At 37.9% G+C, this 23,015-nt stretch overlaps 2 protein-coding genes across 4 annotated transcripts in view; both read left to right on the top strand.

Moving 5' to 3' along the window:
* The first annotated feature begins 43 nt into the window (after window positions 1–43).
* pygl (phosphorylase, glycogen, liver) lies at window positions 44–14,147 on the top strand. The gene is made up of 20 exons (XM_053502970.1): window positions 44–308; window positions 1,736–1,837; window positions 1,931–2,009; window positions 2,472–2,575; window positions 3,343–3,474; window positions 3,892–4,003; window positions 4,103–4,185; window positions 4,352–4,489; window positions 5,026–5,118; window positions 9,125–9,271; window positions 9,365–9,528; window positions 10,211–10,325; window positions 10,976–11,077; window positions 11,212–11,359; window positions 11,553–11,611; window positions 12,642–12,783; window positions 13,095–13,302; window positions 13,386–13,520; window positions 13,659–13,725; window positions 13,848–14,147. The coding sequence occupies exons 1-20, from the start codon at window positions 66–68 to the stop codon at window positions 14,034–14,036; spliced, it is 2,562 nt and encodes an 853-aa protein (XP_053358945.1). The 5' UTR covers window positions 44–65; the 3' UTR covers window positions 14,037–14,147.
* Window positions 14,148–21,867: 7,720 nt separating this feature from the next.
* The window catches only part of nin (ninein (GSK3B interacting protein)), a 33,252-nt gene continuing 32,104 nt past the window's right edge, over window positions 21,868–23,015 (top strand). For 2 of the 3 annotated variants that reach the window (XM_053502409.1, XM_053502411.1), the window contains exon 1: window positions 21,868–21,998. In XM_053502409.1, coding sequence (XP_053358384.1) covers window positions 21,909–21,998 — 90 coding nt within the window. In that variant the 5' untranslated portion in view covers window positions 21,868–21,908. Of the gene's footprint in view, window positions 22,003–23,015 lie in introns of all 3 variants that reach the window. The other variant, XM_053502410.1, reaches the window with a different exon arrangement.

Genomic DNA, 23,015 nt, shown 5'->3' with positions numbered 1-23,015 from the left:
GCTAAAGTTCAGATCAAAGAGCATCCAACTTCAAACAGCCTCTTCCAGACCTGCAGACCGTCAGCATGGCTACTCCGCTCACTGACCAGGAGAAACGCAAGCAGATCAGCATCCGTGGTATCGTCGGGGTGGAAAATGTTGCAGAGTTGAAAAAAAGCTTCAATCGCCACTTGCATTTCACTCTGGTAAAGGACAGGAATGTGGCCATACCACTTGATTATTATCATGCCCTGGCACACACAGTCAGGGATCACCTGGTGGGTCGCTGGATCCGGACACAGCAGTTTTACTATGAGAAGGACCCGAAGGTGAGGTCACAAGATTTGGAGGGTTTATTCAGTCTAAATAAGGAAGAGAAGATAACTTCTCTTAATTTTCTTACTAGAGCTTATCTGTATTGTGCTGTTGACCTAGGAGTGAAGGTCTATAAAGGCACGAAAGATTGGTATTACAGTATACCAGAATGGCTGAATAGACCTTTGAACCAAGAAAACTTAAAGAGAAACAAAAAAAAATGGATGGTGGTTTTCCACAATCCAATATTTCAGGTGGTAATAGGCTGTCATTGACTTTGTCCCAAAGCAGTGACCTTTCCTGTAAATGGTAAAAGCTAATAATAAGGTGCCAGAAAATGGGAGTTATTGTTGGTTTCTTTGATGACCTTCTGGTTCTTTTAACACTTGATTTCTGGATTGTTCATTAAAAATGTAAATGAAGAGGAGTGTAATATCATAGCCATCCCAAATTTTCAAATTTTAAATGTGTAGGCTATAATCCCAGAAGTACGGAAGGATTGGTTTCTTGGTTATTTGTGTATTAATGCAATTTTAAAGATACTGTTATTATTTTGCTGTGTACCTCAACTTACAATGCAATAAAACAAGTGCAATATTAGTTTGTTAGATTATCCCCCTAACACACACATACATGCAGAATTATTGTATGATTCACTGTACATCTTTAATAAAAAAAAAAACTCTAAAAAATGCCACAATTTAATTTAAACAGTTGAATAAGTTGAATATCCCTTAGCCACTTCTATCATTAGAAGCTTTTTTGTAGCCAACAGCAATCTTCTGGCAGAAATAAACTTGTTGGTTTCCTGGCACTGACACAGCCTTTAAGCATGGTTGACAAATTCTTGGATAGGGTTAAGGCTCCAACAGATTAAGCGTAGTCTACTTTATGCATTCCACAGCCAGCTCTGACGCATTGTTTTATTGAAACATTCAAAAGTTTAAATTGTCTAGCTGATAGTTTGAGGTTATGCTAAATAATTCTGAGTTAGTCTTTATTATTCCATCCACTTTGTGCCACAATCAACAATTCACAGTTAAAATTTTTCCTGCCAGTATAAACGGTCCCAAAAATTATGCTACCACCACCATGCTTAACATTCGATGCAATGCCTTTTACTCCTCCAAACATACAGTACCTGTGGTCAATAATTTTCTCCAGAAAGCTTTTTTTGTGGGTTTTTACAGTATAGGTCAAGGTATATGAAATCTTGAACTTGTATGTCAAACTAATTAAATCACAAACCTATGGGATTAAATTGAGAAATGATTTGAGTCAGAATAATTTTTAACATACCTAAGAAATCTAAGAATCTAATTCACTTATAGCTTCTGCATTAGATACAGATATTAATATTCATCATGCTTAGCACAGTATATTACACTTTTATAAGTGCTGTTTACTGGATGCTCAGTCATTTTAAATTGTGTCATTACAGCGTGTGTATTACCTCTCTCTGGAGTTCTATATGGGTAGAGCTCTACAGAACACCATGATCAATTTAGGACTGCAGAACGCCTGTGATGAGGCTATCTATCAAGTAAGAATGTGTGACAAAAAGAGAGGAGATAACACTGTTTATTTGTTTCCTGAACTGAGTACAATCCTCTCATTTTCCTCTCATTCATTACAGTTGGGCTTGGACATGGAGGATTTGGAGGATATGGAGGAGGACGCAGGATTAGGGAATGGTGGACTTGGCCGGCTGGCAGGTCTTACAGTTTTCCAACTCTCTGCTTCAATCTGCCACTCTTCGTCCCTTCCTTCCTCTGTCCTTCTGTGTCTCCTGCTGCTCTTGTTCCTCTTGGTCCCCATAAGGCTTCACCAGTGTCTGTTATAGTAAATGTGATTTTTGTTATTATGGAGTGTGAGCAGAACAGGCAACTCTAGGTCAGAATGGGAAAGGAATAATTCAAGAAACACAGTACAAATGTCACACACAGGCACATTTTATTTAAATAGAAAATCTTTTTACTGAACTCATGAAATACTACAAATGATTTATTGTTGCTCTATTGACTTCTCTATTCATTTTTATCATTTACCATATTTCATTCCATGAAATCCAAATCAACTGCAAACCACCCAGAATTCATACTGATCACAATGTCACAAGCTTGGTTATCTGAAGTTGTTCATAGCTATGTACATGCTTATTGTGTTCATGTTTATAGCATGCTTTCTGGACTCTATGGCAACTCTGGGTTTAGCTGCATATGGTTATGGGATCCGTTATGAGTATGGGATCTTCAATCAGAAAATCAAAGATGGCTGGCAGGTAAATAACCACACTGAGAGCTGCTATGACATGTCACATCATATCATATCACATAGCTACCCTAGATAGATAGAACAAACGTGTCATTGCATGGTAAAGGTGCCTAGCAACAAAATGCATCTACCATAAATGCAAGTAGTAGTGTTTACACATCAGTGCCAATATTGCCTCATAAGATGTAGGTTAAATAAGTACATTTCTATACTCCATAGAGTGAACAGTAAATAGTATTTATATAGCAGTTACATAACATTTTAGCATTTCAACTTTGTGTTTAATTATAAATGCTACTCATCAAAACACAAAAACAGCACTTTATTGGTTATTTTTCAGAAACATGGGTGTAAGTATTTTTGACTGAAAGATGCAGGAAGATGTGGGTCAGAATGCCATTTTACATTTCTTTTTTCTCTTGTTAACAGTTTTTAACTCTTTTGCTGTGTGTATGTCAGGAGTGAGACCTCTATATGTGCATGGGATGTACAGGGTTCATGTTGCTGATAACAGGGAACCAATAGAAATCCTATGCTTGTATTTTTAGTGTGTGCTTTTGAAGTTAAACAGTATGTGTACAGAATGTGTGTCAGAACTGCAAACACATGCGTGGACTTTAACCAACAGAGACCTGATCACACACATATAGTACAGAGATATTGTGAAACGCATAATGAGTCTGTACTTACTACTTTTCATATTCATAATTTTATATTCCAGCTTTATTTTGATGTCCATATTAAAGCCATTCGCTTGACTGTCCTGTGCATTAGGTGGAAGAAGCTGATGATTGGCTGAGGTATGGAAATCCATGGGAGAAGGCACGACCTGAGTACATGATTCCAGTGCATTTTTATGGACATGTAGAAGAGACTGAGGAAGGATCTAAATGGGTTGATACACAGGTCTCCTCTTACAAACAACACACTCGCACCAACAATATAAGATCTATCAATGCATTGAGCTACGTGATGTTATATAAACTCATTAATCTCATAAACAACTTTACACCTGCTCATGTATGCAATTATTCAGTCAACTAATTATAAGGCAGCAGCTCAGTGCATAAGATTATGCAGACAAAGGTTAAGTGCTTTAATAAATGTTCATATTCACCATAACCTTTAAAACATCTCTACAGAAGACCAAATTGGGGGATCACATTTTTCCAAAATTCTGATTTTTGATCTGAACAATAACAAGTTTGTGATCTGTATGTGCATGCTTTTATGCTTTGACGCATTGGATAGCTGCATTAAAAAAAAAAAAAAAAAAACAGATATGCAGTGCTGGATACTGGATCTTCTATTGTTTTCTTTTAGGTGGTACTGGCCATGCCTTATGACACGCCCATCCCAGGCTACATGAATAACACTGTCAACACAATGAGACTGTGGTCTGCACGAGCTCCCAACGACTTCAACCTTCGAGACTGTGAGTGATCAGTCATATGTTTACATACAGTACATGTACTGGATGTCGTGTCAAACATTAACTAGTGTTTAATAATATGTGTATTCATTATACCCTCAGTCAATGTTGGGGATTACATCCAGGCTGTTTTGGACCGAAACGTGGCTGAGAACATTTCCAGAGTCCTCTACCCCAATGACAACGTGTGTTCTGCTTATCCAATGCTTTAGATAAACTTACAGTGTGGTATTACTCCTTGGAGTAGTTCTTCTGTACCAAACTTAAGTTGAAAATAATATCAGACTCTCATAGTTTGTGGTTAATCCTTTGAATAGAAAATTGACTAGATAAAAATGTGTTGTCCTGTAGTTTTTTGAAGGTAAGGAACTGCGGCTGAAGCAAGAGTACTTTGTGGTAGCAGCGACTCTGCAGGATGTGATTCGGCGCTTTAAGACCTCCAAAGAGAAAGCCTCTTTTTCTCTGTCCTTCAACAACTTTCCTGATAAGGTCTGTATTACACCGATGATGAAGCCAGGAAAGCCCTTTTTCAGCCTACACAATCTAGATTAGAGTTTACATCATGTTTGCGTATTGTAATAGAAGTAATACATCTTTCAAGCTCACAAAACAGTCAGATCAGAGCAAATCTGTCTATAATTTCTGCTTTAGCAAAAAGAAGAATTCAATTATTTACAAAATACACCAAAACTAGATAACATGGTGTTTCCTTTTTTCATCATAGAGCATGGAAATGTCTTAAAATGATTTATGGCTGAGTTTTTAATTTACGCTGTTCAGCTGCCTTTACCTGTAAATGCTACGTAATACATGCCAACATTTACATGTTTTATCAAGCATAATCCCTTCCTCCTCCCATCCATCATCCACACTGGTGGCTCACTTGTGATATTCTGGCACCTGTGCTGTGAAACATTTCTTGCCATCACACTTTTCTACCCACGCACCATCTGAACTATTCTAACTTAATCTGGTTTTTAAAAACTATAGTGAATGTGTGTATATGTACTGTATCTGTACCTCAGGTGGCCATCCAACTGAATGATACACACCCTGCTATGGCCATTCCTGAGCTAATGAGGATTTTTGTGGACATTGAGAAGTTGGACTGGGACACGGTGAGAGAGACACACTCATATACTGTAGATGTTAACAAGGTCTTCACCTTATAGTTGTTCACTAGTCTAATCATTTTAACAACCCGTGGAAGTTTATTGCTTCAACTGGTTGCCATCATAGAAATGGGTCTTGATAAATGTCATGCTTGTACCATGAGAGATGGTGGGACAAGTTAAGCCATTTTAGAAACTCAACAAGGTGTGGGTTTATTAAGTGCTTGCACTATCAGTCAAAGGTTTGGACAAACCATTCTAATTTCTTAGTCTTTCCTAATTTTGATTTCTTTCTACATTGTAAAACAACACTGAAGGCATCCAAAATATGAAATAATCTATTTTGAACAGTTCATATTGAGATGTGTCTGCTACTTATACTCTTTAACGCATTCAAGGCTATATTTTGAGGTTTTGTTAATTGCCTATTTTTGAGAACCATAAATACACTTCTCCTCTGCAGCACAGGTGTAGACCATCGCCTTACTGGGATGGTCTACATGAGTTCCAGTTTCAACATCAATTACTGTATCTAGTGTCATATACTGTAATTAAGTAAGTAAGTTAATTCAGCCTTTGTTCGTCACATATACATTACTGCATTTTTTTTTTTTTTTTGTATATCCCAGCTTCTTGTTAGTAGGGTGGGGTCGAAGGGCAGGGTCAGCCATTATATGGTGGCCCTGTAGCAGACAGGATTAAGTTTTTTGTTTAGAGGCCCAACAGTGGAAATCTGGCAGAGCTAGGGCTCAAACCAACAAATCTCAAAATAACTCTCATACATACTTAACTCTGAAGTATGTGTTGTTTCACAGTTTTGGAATCTGCATTATAATTCCTACAATGTTTTTATAAACAAAAATAAATCACTAAACTTATAACCCAAAAACTCACTAAACAAAAACTTTGAATTAAAAATTGTGTCCAAACTTATGACTGGTACTGTACATGCAGGTCCATTTTTTATTTGTATGCAACAGTAATGTAACCAATATAAACATGTTATTCATAATGATTAGAAAGGGTGATATAAACAGATACAAAAACTGTTATAATTTTTTATTTTTTTTAAGAAAGCTTTTTAAAAAGTTTTACTGAACACATCTTGGTGTAAATATAGGTGTGAATCAGACTGAGTTCCCACAGAAATCGACAAAAACTCCTACGAGCGGGTTGTTTTTACTTTCATATTTTAAGTTAAGTACAAGTAGGCAGGTAAATATAAAGCAAACAGAAAAAAAGCACCAGATCAATATTAGTTGAAGAGTCTGTTCATGACTAGTCATAGTCATGGTATTATAAGCACGTGACATACTGTATGAAGACCAAGACCAAGACTAACAACAAAAAACAGGGAAAAAAGCATAAATTAGAGAATTGGACTTTGACAAAATGTGTGTGTGCATGTGTGTGTACCGTATGTGCATGTGTGCAAGGCTATCAGGGTGTACGGATGAAAGTATGTTATTATTATCAAAAGCTGCCGCTGAACCCTCCATGGGACATTGTGAAGAGCCCCAAAGAAAAAATGGGGAAAAAGAAATTTTACACCAAATAAGTTTAAACCTGAAGAGAATATGGATTTGTTGAACACTAAAGAAATACTGTACAGACAGATTTTGATATTGTGCAATGTGTTACACACCCACTTTATGTTTTATATTGTTTGAGTCATAAAACATTTCTCTGATTCATAAGTTACTATTGTTGTTTATAAAAAAAAAATGTAGAAGTGTTTAAACCATTCCAGTAAAATCCATTTGTCATATTGATTTTTTCATCAATACTATTTCTGACCTTTGAAAATGTGGTAAATGTTCAAGACAATTTTCTTAATTAATTTCTTCACCTTTGTGTTGAAATAATGTGTGTTGAATAACTTGTTCTACAGTAGGTAAAACTAGCACAGCTGGCCTTTCAGCATTAGTCACCACTAGGTTGTACCATGATGTGGAACCATCTATTCATCCATTCATCTATTCATCTATTATTATCTCTTCCGCTTATACGTACTGTGTAATGATGCATCATGACAGCATACAAAACATGAGGAGCTGACCCACTGCACACACACACACACACACACACACACACACACACGCACACACACCTGTTTAAACACGATGAGCAACATGGAAACACCAATTTGCTATTTTTACCAATTTGTTATTATTTGCTCGCATATACAGGTAAAACTCGAAAAAAATTTGAATGTAGTGCAAAAGTTCATTTATTTTTGTAATGCAACAAAAGGTGAAACTAATATATGAGATACACTCATTACATGTAAAGCAAGATAGTTCAAGCCATGATATGTCATAATTGAGATGCTTATGGCTTACAGCTCATGAAAACCCCAAATCCACAATCTCAGAAAATTAGAATATTACATGCAATCAATAAAACAAGGATTGTAGATAGAACATATCTGACCTCTGAAAAGTGTAAGTATGCATATGTACTCAGTACTTGCTTTTGGCCCCATTTGCAGCAATTACTGCCTCATTGCGGTGTGGCATGGAAGCTATCAGCCTGTGGCACTGTTGAGGTGTGATGGAAGACCAGGATGCTTCAATAGCGGCCTTCAGCTCTTCTGCATTGTTCGGACTCATGTTTCTCATCTTTCTCTTGGCAATGCACCATAGATTCTCTATGGGGTTCAGGTCAGGCGAGTTGCTGGCCACTCAAGCACAGTAATCCCACGGTCATTAAACCAAGTTTTGGTGCTTTTGTCAGTGTGGACAGGTGCCAAGTCCTGCTGGAAAATGAAATCAGCATCCCCATAAAGCTCATCTGCAGAAGGAAGCATGAAGTGCTCCAAAATCTCCTGCAGTTGGCCGCGTTGATCTTGGACTTAATGAAGCACAGTGAACCAACACCAGCAGATGACATAGCTCCCCAAATCAACACAGACTGTGGAAACTTCACACTGGACTTCAAGCATCTTGCAGTGTGTGCCTCTCTATTCTTCCTCCGGACTCTGGGTTCTTTGTTTCTAAATGAACAAAAGTTGCTCTCATTAGAAAAGAGGACTTTTGACCGCTGAGCAGCAGACCAGTCCTTTTTTTTCTTTAGCCCAGGTAGAACGCTTTTGACGTTGTTTGTTGTTCAAGAGCGGCTTGACAAGAGAAATATGACATTTGAAGCCCATGTCCAGGATGCGTCTGTGTGTGGTGGCTGTTGATGCACTGACTCCAGCCTCAGTCCACTCCTTGTGAAAGTCCCCTTTTGAATGGCCTTTTCCTGACAATCCTCTCCAGGCCACGGTCATCTCCGCCTGCTTCTGCACCTTTTTCTTTTAACACTTTTTAATGTGCTTTAATACAGCACTTTGGGAACATCCAACTTCTTTTGCAATTACCTTATGAGGCTTTCCCTCCTTATAGAGGATGTCAATGATGGTTTTCTGCACAACTGTCAGGTCAGCAGTCTTTCCCATGATTTTGCTTCCTACTGAACCAGACTGAGAGACCATTTAAAAGCTCAGGAACCCTTGGCAGGTAATATGGTTTAATTAGCTGATTAGAGTGGGACAATTTCAACCTAGAATATTGAACCTTTTCACAATGTTCTAAGATTTCTGAGATTGTGGATTTGGGATTTTCATGAGCTGTATGCCATAATCATTTCAATTATGACAAATCACGGCTTGAACTATCTTGCTTTGCAGGTTATGAGTCTATCTCATATATTAGTTACACCTTTAAAGTTGTATTGCTGAAATAAATTAACTCTATATTTAATATATTATATTTTTATTCTAATTTTTCGAGTTTCACCTGTACAGTAAAGTCCAGTAAAAATGCTTTTCTTTGCATATTTCAGGAAGTTGGGTTTAAAGCGCAGGCTCAACACTGTTAGGACACAGATGGTATTAAGGACCTTGTCCAAGGCCCCAACAGTGGCGGTTTGGCACTGCAGGGTCTTGAACCTCCAAGCTTTTGATCAGCAGCTTATTTAGGCAGTAAGCCATCATTAATACAATTTAAATGAACCATTTTCCTGTTTGTAGGCATGGGATTTAACTAGGCGCACTTTTGCATACACCAATCACACTGTGCTCCCTGAGGCTCTGGAGCGCTGGCCTGTTCAACTGCTGGAGAAACTCCTACCACGCCATCTCCAAATCATCTACAAGATCAACCAGATACATCTGGATGTGAGTGTGGACCTACATACACAAATCCCCCTTTGCTTATTTTCACGTTTTAGATGCAAAACAAATGCAGTCATTTATTTGTCTGCTTTCTAGCACATAGCATCTCTGTTTCCTGGCGATATGGATCGTTTGCGCAGCATGTCTCTGATTGAGGAGGAGGGTGAGAAAAAAGTGAACATGGCTCACCTGTGCATCGTTGGTTCCCATGCAGTTAATGGAGTTGCTGAGATTCACTCTGACATCATCAAAAATGAAGTGTGAGTCACACAGATACAACGGATCAAGCAGAGTCACATTCTTAAAATTCAGACCAAGGGGCCTAAAAAAATGTATACCCACTATAACAGTTGTTAATTATGCTCCTTTTTAAAACTCGGTGTAGTATTAATTTTTTCCTGTAAAGATGTCAGTAGTTGTACCATCGTTGATGCTATACTATATGTGCATACTGTGTGTGTGTGTGTGTGTGTGTGTGTGTGTGTGTGTGCATGAATTATAGGACAATAATAATGCATATATATGGGAATATGTGGGTTATTCATCCTACTTATTTATAATTATCATTATCCAAGGAGGAAGACAATCAAAGCACACATGCACATTCACTCATTGTCTATACTGCTTTATTCTGTATTCAGGGTTGCGGGGACCTGGCCTATCCCAGGAGACTTAGGACACAAGACAGGATACATACATGCAATTAGGGAACGCCAATTAGCCTAATTTGCAGGTCTTTGGACTGTAGGGGAAAAAAAAGGAGTACCCAGAGGAAACCCACCAAGGGAGAACATGTAAACTCCATACACACAGAGATGGGAATCAAGTCTGGCCGGGAATTGAACCTGGATCCAGGAGGTGTAAGGCAACGGTGCTAACCACTTCACCACCGTGCCACCCACACATGCACATTTTTTAATGTTTTTTTTTTTCTTTTATCAGTTTTCGAAATTTTTGTGAATTAGAAGAAGAAAAGTTCCAGAACAAAACAAATGGAATCACTCCACGCCGCTGGCTCTTGTTGTGCAACCCAGGTCTGGCTGACTTAATCGCAGAGGTAGCACACACATGTATACACACACACACACACACATATAAACATATAAACATACCGCAATAAGTATAAAAAGTTTTTCTAAATTCTTAAAGGTTTTACATATAATAATCACATAACAGATACCCAAGAACAGCTACACCTACAGAAGACCTTCATGAATTACTTCCTTTATTTTAGGATTACATTATTTGACCATTTTCAGGCAGTATGCACTAAAAACTTCTAATTAGTTTTCATAAAGTAAAATTATTATTATTATTTTATGAAATCAGAATAAGGGTATCAGAACTAGTACATATGAGTCTTAACATGACGTTTGATTGGAGGATCATTTTCATTGGTGTAAAGCCTTATCTCTCTAAAGATTTTATATATTTAATAGGAAATATGTTTTGTACTGAGTTATTAATTAAGTCATAAAGTACAATGTATATAACAAAGCTGGCACAAAATGCATACAACCTTCGCACAGTTAAGTACATTAACTGAGATGTGTGAGTATGATAGGTGATAAGGAACCAATTAAAGAAACTTAAATAACTAAAAGATGAAAAGAAAATCTACGAAATTATGGGAAAAACATATTTATAAGAATATTTTTGAAGTTAAAATTCAAGTTTAATTATAAAACTACTTCTGCTTGTGTTTAGGTGATTGGAGAAGACTATGTAAAAGACCTGATGCAGTTACAGAAGCTGAATGATCTGGTGGATGATAACGTACTTATCAGAGACGTAGCTAAAGTCAAACAGGTTTGGATACACACTATGACCACTGATGCCTATTATAAACATTAGGTGTACAGTATGTACAGACTGCAATATTTGCATGAGAGTTCTTTAAAGCATTGGTCCTTACTTTGTGGTCTTTGGATGTGTGTGTTCAGGACAACAAGCGGAAATTCGCGCAGTACTTGGAGAGAGAGTACCAAGTAGAGATAAATCCTGCCTCTATGTTTGATGTTCAGGTGAAGAGAATTCATGAGTATAAACGACAGCTCCTCAACTGTCTTCACATCATCACTATGTACAACCGTATGTATATGATGCATCAAGACACTGCTTCCATTTTTTTTTCACATTCATTGCTGTGCACATACATGACTCCTAAGCTCTGTCTGTATAATCATTAATTGTAAAAGAGCAGCCAGTAATAAGGTGGAACTGTCAGGTGCATACTGTAAGGTGATGCTCTGATAACTTGTTTCTGTTGTTTCTCTTCTTTTAGGCATCAAGTCCAGACCAGTAGCACCATTTGTACCACGCACTGTGATTATTGGTGGCAAGGTGACATACAATACACAATTTAATACCCAGAAATATATCCATTGATGTAGAAATACGCTGCCTGGCCAAAAGTCGCTATTTCAGAAGGGTCAAATTATTGGGCTGCATTAAATAAAGAAAACAACTAAGGAAGTCTGACATTGCTGAAAATGGGTTAAGAACAGATTACAATATCAAAACATGGAAGGATAGTGCTGAACTGGTAACTTCGTAAGAAGTAGGGTCGGGGGAAAATCCAAGAACTTACAGCATTGGGACTAAACAGCTTTGTGGCAATAAGAAAACAACTTGTTAGCAAGACTAATCAGAAAAAGGCTTTGGTTGCTAGGAAGCATAAAGAATGAGCTTTTAGCAAAAGAAAAGGGTTATGTGGTCTAATGAGTTCACATTTACCCTATTTGAAAGCAATGGGTACATCTGGGTATAAAGGGAACAAATCAAGCAATGCTCCAATTATGCATAGTGCCCACTGTATAAGCGTCTGGAGGCAGCATTATGATCTGGGGTTGCTTTAGTTGGTTAGATCTAGACTCAGCAATGTTATGTGGCAAGAAACTAAAGTCAGCTGACAACCCGAATGTACTGAATGACCAGGGTGTCTGTTATTTCATCATGGCACAGTCATACTTCAGGACTCAAACTGAAAAAAAAGTGGGTCTGGGAGCCTGAAGAATCATTTTCACACATGCACTGATCATCACCTGTGCTGTAATCAAAGTTAAATATGGCTAAATGGAATCTTAGTGTTTGAGTGTTTGACTTTTTTGGCCAGGTGGTGTATCTTACTACTGGAAAGGAGAAATCCTTCATTTATCTATGAAGCTAAATGTAACATTTAGCCAGAGGTGGAAATCACAACCCATCATTTCCAAAATGTTTATATCTGTATTTATAGATATTACCATTTGAGACCGAGTTGGTTTAATCCAATGCTTGATAATTAAAAAACAAAAACATTTTTACATTCCTACAGTCTTTGAAATACTCCGAACTGTCCATCCATATATATATTTGTGTGTACACACTGTAGGCGGCACCTGGATATCACATGGCTAAGATGATCATTAAACTCATCACTACTATTGCAGACGTAGTCAATAATGACCCCATTATTGGTAACAAACTGAAAGTCATTTATCTGGAGAACTACAGAGTGTCTCTGGCAGAAAAAGGTATAGACACACAAGAAAAGTTAAGTGTGCATTAAAAGGCACCTCATGTCAATGTTCCATTTTTTTTAGCAAGATTTTGCCACGATAACCATATGTTCATTCAATTTAATCATATATATATTTATTTGTGTGTGTGTGTGTGTGTGTGTGTATCATATATTTTTATTGTGTGTGTGTGTGTGTGTGTGTGTGTGTGTGTGTGTGTGTGGATCATATATTTTTATTCTCTCTGTGTGTGTGTGTGTGTGTGTGTGTGTGTGTGTGTGTGTGTGTGTGTGTGTGTGTGTGCGTGTGTGTTTGTATTTGTACAGTGATTCCTGCAACAGACCTCTCTGAGCAGATCTCCACTGCAGGCACGGAGGCATCAGGCACAGGGAACATGAAGTTCATGCTCAATGGTGCCCTGACTATCGGCACCATGGATGGTGCGAACGTAGAGATGGCAGAGGAAGCTGGCAAGGAAAACCTCTTCATCTTTGGCATGAGTGTGGAGGAAGTTGCAGCCATGGACCAAAAGGGGTATTGAGAAAGAGAGATTAAGTAAAAGAGTCAATGTCCATGCAATGAGATATGAACTTATTCTGTAACTTGTCTGTGCGTAGGTATGATGCAATGCAGTATTATAAGAGTATCCCAGAGTTAAATCAAGCAATTAACCAGATTAAAAGTGGCTACTTCTCACCCAAACAACCCGAAATGTTCAATGACATCATCAACATGCTCTTCAACCATGATCGGTACATCATGTGCTCACATTATTTACCTAATAGACTTATTATATATACATTAATGGAAACAAATATACACAAATTTACTGCACACATTGCACCCTGTTATTATTAATTTCTTTAGTAAATTATGTCTATGTGTTTCAGCTTTAAGGTCTTTGCTGACTATGAGTCCTATGTTAAATGTCAGGAGAGAGTCAGTGCTCTGTATCAGGTAGCAACACCCAAACATCTGTAATGCATGTACAGCATTCTAGATTCACAGCTTTAGACTACAAATATTATGCCTATGTATATGTTTATCCATACACTGATAGATAATTATTTGTGTGTCAGGATCAGAAAAAGTGGACGCAGATGGTAATTAAGAATATTGCTGCTTCTGGAAAATTCTCCAGCGATCGCACAATTACAGAATACGCCACCCAGATCTGGGGAGTGGAGCCAACCGACCTGAAGATCCCGCCTCCAAACGAACCCCGAGAAGCCATTGATGAAACAGTGCGGGCTCTCCATAAGATCTGATTGTGATGTTATGACGGTGTTACAACATTTGTTTTCGTATAGTGATTTAATGTTACAATATACCGTATAAATTTACTGTATTGTAACCAAGGGATAAAATACAGCATTAAAAGTGTACAAATACAATGTGTAATTTCTCTTTAAAGTCTAAACTTGTTATATTTTCCCTTTTTAGTTTGATATGAGACCCACTTAGTTCTGGCCCATTTGTGTGAAGTTTTTGCCCTCTTAGCCATTTACTGTAAATGGTCAATTCTAATAGTTTAATTGTGATTGAGACCAGTACAATAACGATGATCAGGGTTTTCATTTTTAAATGTAGTCATGTAAACATGTAAAAATGTACTGAGTAGAAAGTAAAAATATCACAAATACTCAAGTAACATACAGATGCACAAAAAAAACACAGTTCTGAAAACCCACTGTGGCATAACAATGAGAATGAAGCAAATAATAGCAGAACATAGACAGTACCACAATACAACTATAGGGCTGTAATCCTTGTACGGCTGTGGTTTATTATCCTGCCATAATGAAAACTATATGATGGAAATGATGTAAAGTCACATTCAACACATATTGGATCCACTGGTGCAGTATCTACTCATGGATACTACACGGGATTTCTACTCAGATTTTAAATCCCTTTCCATGCTATTACCAGTATATACGTTTTAATGAAAATAATCCTCAACAACATGAAATTATTTATTGTTTTTACACCACAGAAAATTGACAACTTTGCTATGCTATTGTACATTGATGCATGCATGCTTGCCACTGAAGATGATTATTAAACTTTGGCAGAGAAATACAGAGCAATGTAAAACCAGACCTGACCTGACACTAGCAAATCATTCCATAAATGTTAAATCAAAACCTCCTTAGAAAATTTGAGGTGTTCTCAAATTCGTTATCATCAGCCTCAGGGTATACTGTATGTGGACCATTTGGTATACAAGTCCCGGTGTAGGATTTTACTACTGAGACAGTGACAAGCAATAAAACATAAAACATGTAAGTGTTGCTACTGTATTGCGAATAGAACTATCAAAAGCTTGAAGAATGAACCTCTTCCCACACTGTTTGCAATGATTCAGCTTCTCTCCCGTGTGACCCGTGCTGATGTGTTTAGTGGTTAGTCTGTTCAGCAAAACTCCTTCCACATTGTAACCAGTGATATTGCTTCTCTCCTGTATAAATGTATTAGTGTAGTTTATCCTGACTCTGATGAGCAAAACTGTTTCTACATTATGAACACTGATACAGTGGGGCAACAATAGTCAGCCCAATTGCTCCCACTTAAAAAGATGAGAAAGGCCTGTAATTTTCAACATACAGTAGGTATACCATATACTATGAAACACATATATTATGGAAGACAAAAAAAGAAACAAAAATCCAGAAAATCACATTGTAGGATTTTTAAAGAATTTATTTGCAAATTATGATGGAAAATAAGTATTTGGTCAATAACAAAATTTCATCTTAATACTTTGTTATGTACCCTTTGTTGGCAATGACAGAGGTCAAAGGTTTTCTGTAATTCTTCACAAGGTTTTCACAAACTGTTGCTGGTACAGTATTTTGGCCAATTCCTTCATGCAGATCTCCTCTAGAGCAGTGATGTTTTGGGGAAGTCGCTGGGCAACACAGACTTTCAACTCCCTCCAAAGATGGAGACTGGCTAGGCCACTCCAGTACCTTGAATTGCTTCTTACACTCCTTCCAGGCGGTGTGTTTGGGGTTATTGTCATGCTGAAAGGCCCAGCCACGTTTCATCTTCAATGCCCTTGCTGATGGAAGGAGTTTTTTGACTCAAAATCTCACAATACATAGCTTCATTTATTTTTTCCTTTACATGGATCAGTCGTCCTGAGTCCTTTACTGAAAAACAGCCTCAAAGCCTGATGTTTCCACCCCCATGCTTCACAGTAGGTTTGGATGCAACTCAGCATTCTTTCTCCTCCAAACACGACAAGTTGAGTTGTTACCAAAAAGTCCTATTTTGGATTCATCTGACCATATGACATTCTCCCAATCATCTTCTGGATCATCCAAATGCTCTGTAGCAAACTTTAGACATGTACTGGCTTAAGCAGGGGGACACGTCTGGCACTGCAGGATTTGAGTCCCTGGTGGTGCAGTGTGTCACTGATGGTAGCCTTTGTTACTTTGGTCCCAGCTCTCTGAAGGTCATTCACTAGGTCCCCCTGTGTGGTTTTGGGATTGTTGCTCTGCAACAAAACTCTTCTTACTTTGTGAACACTAATGTGGCTTGTCTCTTGGGCAAATGCATTGATGTTGTTGTAGAGTACTCTGTTGAGAAAACTGACTCTGTTGAGGAAAACGCCACAATTTAAGCTGTCCAGTTTCTAGATGCTAGTGAGGACATTTGCAGAACATTGAAGCTTATTGTTGGTGTCATAATGTGCAATGTAATTGGTTTAGTCAGTTATGCATACCAATCATGATAGCATCTTCTTATCAGTCTTTGGAATGATTTCTGTGATGCACGAGGGCATGCGGCAGGCTTTTATTCATTTCTTTTAGATTACACTACAGAAGTGTAACAAAACAACACTAAGATTAATACTCTTCACACCACACAAAAACTGTCCTGAATTAATGGGTACACAGCAATGGTACAGTTATATTATACAAATATTTCATGGTATCTATGTATTTCTCGTGCTGTTTGTTTTTAACCATCAACTTGAAATATACACTGCTCTTGTTCATAGCTTCCTCTACCTCATAGCCCTCTCTGGTAGGGTCCAAAGCATGCACCAACTTGATGTGTGAACCCATTAATTTAGCACTCCCAGACCTACATAAGGAATACTGTGTCTGGATCTGTCAGTGAAATGATCCCTGACCAAATTTTTTTATTTATTTTTGCTAGTTTTCTCCCTGCTGTGAGCCAGCGTGATATCAAGAGCATGGACTGCATTCTGCTGGTTTATTTTAAGGGCTTTAAACAACCATGATGCTTAACCTTCACAGCAGAGCCACCTAAAAAATACAGACATAAAAATTAATTTTTCAATTTTCCCTTTTTTTTTTAAATAACACCAGCTCTACTTGTATTAATGGTGCGTTCAGGCTGAAATGTCTTCCATAAGTTAATATATTTATTTACTCTACATCTGCTACAATAGAAATGTAAATTTCTTTTTTAATATGTTAAAATTATATTTAAGCATTTGATCAGCTTCATAACTAAATAATTATTTTTTCCCTATATAATTTTATGCTGTGAACTTATTAAAAATTAGATTATTAATAAGCAATAAAACATAATTGATTATTTTGACTGAACATGCGAAAAGAAAGTGTAAACACCAGGAAAAAAAAAAGAGGACACTGGGTTTTTAAAAAATTGTCATATAAAGTTTATTTTGTGACAGCATATATGGATATCATGAGTAGGTTTCCTGTAAATTTATAGTAAAATTGTTCATACGTTCAACAAAATAAAGAAGCCTTACTGTGCTGATGCTTAATGTTGTGAAAACTAAACAACTACACAATATAACCAGCAGATGGCGCCAAAGACGGCAAAAGACTCTGTGTGCTTGCTTACAGCAGGTGTTTTAGGGCAGTAAGTTTGGTTCTTCAGAGATCCTTTCATATTAAAAGTCAGATTTAACTGGTTAAATTTGTACTCGGCTTGGCATTAACTGTATTTCTATTCTAAAAATGAATAATTAAAACTGAAGGAATGTCAGTAGGGAAACCCCCATTAACAAAAGGGAATAGTCTGGCTGCAATCTGGCTAGTTGGCCTTTGCACATGCTGAAAAAACATTTTAAAAAAATTGAGACCTTAAGTTATTGAAGCGTTAATTGTTGTTGGCCTTTCGGCTGCTTTCACCAAAGCGTTGTCACAGTGTACCATCTGATCCACACACACAACTTGGCAGAGGTTTTACGCCGGATGCCCTTCCTGACATAACCTTCCCATTTTAACCAGGCTTGGGACCAACACTGTATCCAGTGGCTGGGGTTTGGGCATTTTGTGGAAATCTAATCTGCCTTCTGCATGACAGGAACTGAGCCACCAATGAAACGCAATGTTTGATTGATTTTACATCTTCTGTTTTTCGAATTCTATGAAAATTAGTCCACATTTCCTCTGGGTTATTCTGTTTCGTCTCACTTCCCAATATATACCAGTATGTGCACTGTGCCAAAGTCTAGAACCACTCATCACATTTACATTTTTCAAGTACTTTTGAGAAATAGTTATCCAATATCCAATATTCAATATTTTTCACTCCAGTCCCTGTACCTGATCAGATATAATATATATGATTATACCAGTGATTTGTATCCTGGTGATCCTGAATTCTGCGTGGTTGAAACACATAAGAGCGGAAATGAGGTTGCTACTGAGGTTGTTACATAAACAACCAAATTGTATCCATAGGCTCTTACCAGCCTGTCGCAGTAAAACATTTGCTTTTTATAACAGCAATTGAAGCACACTTTAATACTTTTAACAAGTAGGCTGGTACTGTAGGCTGTTTCCTTACTATTAATTTAAATATTTAATAAAACAGAACATTTGTCTTCTTTACCACCTCTAAAATAGCACATTACAGGCAAGATTGGCGCTGTGTGTGATACAAATCCCAGATAGACCCAGTGTAGTTTTCTGTGGGCAGCCTGCACTTGGTTATGCCATATCCTCATATGCCCATTTTACATTTCACATAAGCAGCCATATTAGCGTATTTTACATATTTTACTTAAGAGAGGCAAATATACACTGTTTGAGTTAAAAATAAGAGGACAACGTATGTTGTTGGTCTTTTGGCTGCTTCCAGCAAGGGGTCGCCCCAGCGGACACTCGGTCCGCACATACAAGCTTGACATAGGATTTACACCGGATGCCCCTCCTGATACAAGCCTCCAATTTTACCCAGGGGTGACACCACATAAACATTTTCTAATGAATAGTCCAATGTCAAATCATTAATCTTTTTTTATTCAATTATTATAAGTATTAAAATAATGCATAGATAGATGAGTAGATAGATAGATAGATAGATAGATAGATAGATAGATAGATAGATAGATAGATAGATAGATAGATAGATAGATAGATAGATAGATAGAGAAATTTGGGAAGCAGGTGATCAGATATTTATAAACTTATATATTCATATTGATGCCCACAGCAGTTTACAGGTGCTGACTTTGAGGCTAGATCATCTTTACCTTACCTGCTTGTCTCCATGACACACACTCCTCCCTAAGATTACACCAGCTGATTACGGTTTCTATGTACAGTGACTAAGATACAGCCTACACTACAAAACCAGCAGCTGATCCCACAATTCTAAGTTAGGCGGGGCCTTTAGGGACATAAACAGCCGTGAGATAATGACACAACCACCACCGCAAGCCCTGAGACAAACATTGTGTACGTTTACTGGCCACTTTATTAGACACGTATCCCAGGGTAGACTTGTTGGTCTACCCTGAATTCATTTACTTTTTTTGTGTAGTTCTTTTAGCCATGAATATTGTTGTATTTTGGGGTTAGATCTTAAGCCTGAGGCCCACACACACACACACACACACACACACTATGAACATAATACAAATAAGAATCTTAAATATCCTTATCGCAACATGAGTTATAGAAGCGGAATTGTGTCAGGATTAAGCACTGGGCTCACATCAGGAGTGCATTTCAGGATGTGATCCTAGTGCATAATCCTGATAAGTAACAGAATAGATTTGTAGATGTACAGTAGAGACTACAGCTTGTCTTTTTTCATACACAGTTTGTATTAATCATTTTTAAGTGTTTCATTATTGCCAGATTCTGACAACAGGACTGCTGTTAGCTAGATATTTTTGGTTGACAGACTGTTCTTATCTCAGCAGTGACACTAATCCAGTCACTGAAATGTCAGTGTAAGTGTTTTGATGAGTCGTGCCTCTCTATCTATTGACAGATGGAGTGTTATTCATATCTATTAATATCTATTAATATGCTGCAGTCAATAACTTTAGCACCTACAAATTTGTGAGTGTAACTAATAATTGGTTAATAAATGTAGGTTATGAATTCAGATTTAGGGCTATACTCACACTGCAGAAAAAGTGTCCCATATTTGAATTAATGACCAATTTTAATTTTTGGTAGTTGACATGATGCATTAAACATTGCCACCTGAGGCCTGACTGCTACTATTACCTGTGAATGAAATGTGTAATCAACTTGCTGCTGTTCCTCACACTGCTGTTACCTCCTGTGAGTAACACCAGTGGCACGCTCTGATGGTGACACTGCATACTGGTACATTTAGTAAGGAACGCCTGTTGCACGCCTGTGACAGATCTACCTGTACCTCACAGTATGACCTAATAGTTGATGATGATGCTGCCTGTTGTTTCCTTCAGTTAGGAATGCCTGTGACACACCTGGGACAGATCTACCTGTACCTCACAGTATGACATAAAAGTTGGTGATGATGCTGCCTAATGAAATGTTCAGTGTGGAATGTCTGACATGCTCACAGTATGACATAGAAGTTGATAATGATGCTGCCTACTGTTTCGATGGTTAAGGAACACCTGACACGCCTGTAATGGTACTACCTGCACAAACACACAAAGACACAGACACACAAAGCCACAAACAGAATTCCTGTTAGTTAATTACTTAGATAGATAGATAGATAGATAGATAGATAGATAGATAGATAGATAGATAGATAGATAGATAGATAGATAGATAGATAGGAAGATCGACAGTTTGACTCATTATTTAGCTACTTCTTTGGTTTGCATCTTTAGTTTATGTAAATTTGCTTCCTTTGGCATGGCTGCCAAGTTCTCCTATTTTTTTTTTTTTTTGCCGTTTTTAGCTATTTCTTTTGAGGTATCTTCAAATGCAAAATCTTTTTTAGAGCACCTTTTAACTTAGCTTGTACAGCAAGATCACCCCAAATGTTTGACATTTGTTACCTCACTATCCTGCCACTTTATATTGTCATTCTCCATATTCTAAAAGTGCACAATTATGGATTGATGTAAAAGTTACATACAGTAAAGATATGGATTTATCTGTTCAGACTAGGACCACTCACTCACTCACTGGATGGGGTTCCATTTCATTACAGGGGACACATACACATGTTAATTCACACACTAGGGACAATTTTTGAATGCCAGTTAACCTAATCTGGATGACTTTGTACTGTGGGAGGAAACTAGAGTACCCAGAGGAAACCCACCAAGCAAAACTCCACGCCCAGAGACCAGAGGTGGGAATCGAACCCAAACCCTGGAGGTGCAAGCAGTCAACCACTAAGAGGGACATACTGGGGTCTCTTTCCAAATAAAATCAGATCAGTATCTGAATTAGGACTAAATATGGAAGTGGCTCAAATCAGAAATGAAAAGATCCGATTCCAGGTGATTTGTTCACACTGTCGTAAAAAAAAAAAAAAAAAAAAAAACTTAATTAAATATGAGCCAAAAATGTGCTTGCAGTGTGAACCTGCTCGGACAGACCAGCCACTTTGGTGTACAGAAGCTCACACTGCATCGTTTCAAATCAGCCAGCAGCGGCGCTAGAGGACAATCTGTCTCTGCGTGTCCCTCCCCTTCCTCTCTGGGGGTGCTTCAAAATTCCCAAAAAAAAGAAAGATTCATCTGAAGCAGAAAGCCCTCAGCTGGAGATGGAATGATCTTGAGCTCGTACAGCTCAGTAAGGCTTGGATTACTTTCACCTTCAACGGAAACGGGTGTTAACACTGTGTGTGTGGAGAACCGTTAATCCGCTGAGTGTGTGTGTGTGTGTGTGTGTGAGAGAGAGAGAGAGAGAGAGGAGACAGCTCACACTTTCTGGATGATTTTTCACCAAGTGGGCATTTCTGCCGAGACCTGTTTTAAGAAGCGGAGCAGAGGAGCGCGTGCGTGGATCCTCGCGCTCACAGCAGTGGGTATGTTTTACACTTTCGACGTGTTCTAATAACTTTACGTGTTGTGATTTAAAGCTGCTTATCTCTGCAGCCCGAACTCCTGTTGTCGGTGTGTGTGTGTGTGTGGGCGCTAGATTTGAAAACGGACTCGCTCTGAAAGCAGTTGAATCAGGGGCTGTAATTTCCGGTGTTATAAACTTCACCGGGTTCTGCTTTTAATAACCTTAAAACCCCAAACAAGCGACGTTTAAACACTTCCCAATTCTTCCTCACTGCGTGTGAGAAGTGGACTGGCGGTTTCGTTCAAAAGATACAATAATCTGCTTTTTTGACTGCTAGTGTAGGCCTGATAGGATAATGTACACTGATTTAAGACTAAAAATGAGTTATTTAGGACAGAGCCTGTTATTACTGTATCGCTCTTGGAAAGCGGAAGTTAGGCTTCACTATGGAAACAGTTGTTACTTCTGCTTTGTTACATTATCAGCTGATTGATGTAAGAGCTTTAAAGTGGTTTTGCTCTCCCTTTTATTAGTTTCTTTTTCAAATTCAAATGTTATTTTTCGCTTACACGACCATACGCAGTGAAATGCTTATATGACTGTTCATGACCAAAAAGAATAAAGATTGGGTAGAGTATAGTAAGTGTACAAGTTTACAATATACAAGTTGTAAAATAACAGAAATAATAAAAATATAAAGTGCATAAATTAAACAGGAGGTGCAAAGTGTTCAATATAGTAAGTTATGGCATGTGGGTACAGTATGGGTGGAAGAATCAGTATGAGTTGAACATGTGGTATGGAATGAAGTGTGTGTGTGTGTGTGTAAGCAGCAGTTTTATTGCTGCTTACACACACACAAAAATGAAGAGAATGTGGAAGAGATGTGCAGCATATGAGCAGTTTTGCAATGTGGTGAGTAATGTTGTGTGCTTCATCCAATACAAGTGTGAAGGAAACAAAGGGAAGCCCTGTCGGTTTGAGTCGCCATTTATTTTATTTAGAGCATTTGGCAGAAGCACTTCTCCAGAG

Source organism: Clarias gariepinus, chromosome 8, assembly GCF_024256425.1.
Source record: "Clarias gariepinus isolate MV-2021 ecotype Netherlands chromosome 8, CGAR_prim_01v2, whole genome shotgun sequence".
Lineage (NCBI taxonomy): Eukaryota > Metazoa > Chordata > Actinopteri > Siluriformes > Clariidae > Clarias > Clarias gariepinus.
The sequence above is the reverse complement of the archived record's forward strand: the minus strand, read 5'-3'. Positions and strand labels throughout refer to the sequence as shown.

Bases quoted from the DNA above. Each gene is read 5' to 3' on its own strand.
- pygl (XM_053502970.1), top strand. From the start codon at position 66: ATGGCTACTCCGCTCACTGACCAGGAGAAACGCAAGCAGATCAGCATC. The intron at 10,326-10,975 runs GTAGCACACACA...GCTTGTGTTTAG, and splicing joins TGGCTGACTTAATCGCAGAG to GTGATTGGAGAAGACTATGT. The intron at 11,360-11,552 runs GTATGTATATGA...CTCTTCTTTTAG, and splicing joins CATCATCACTATGTACAACC to GCATCAAGTCCAGACCAGTA.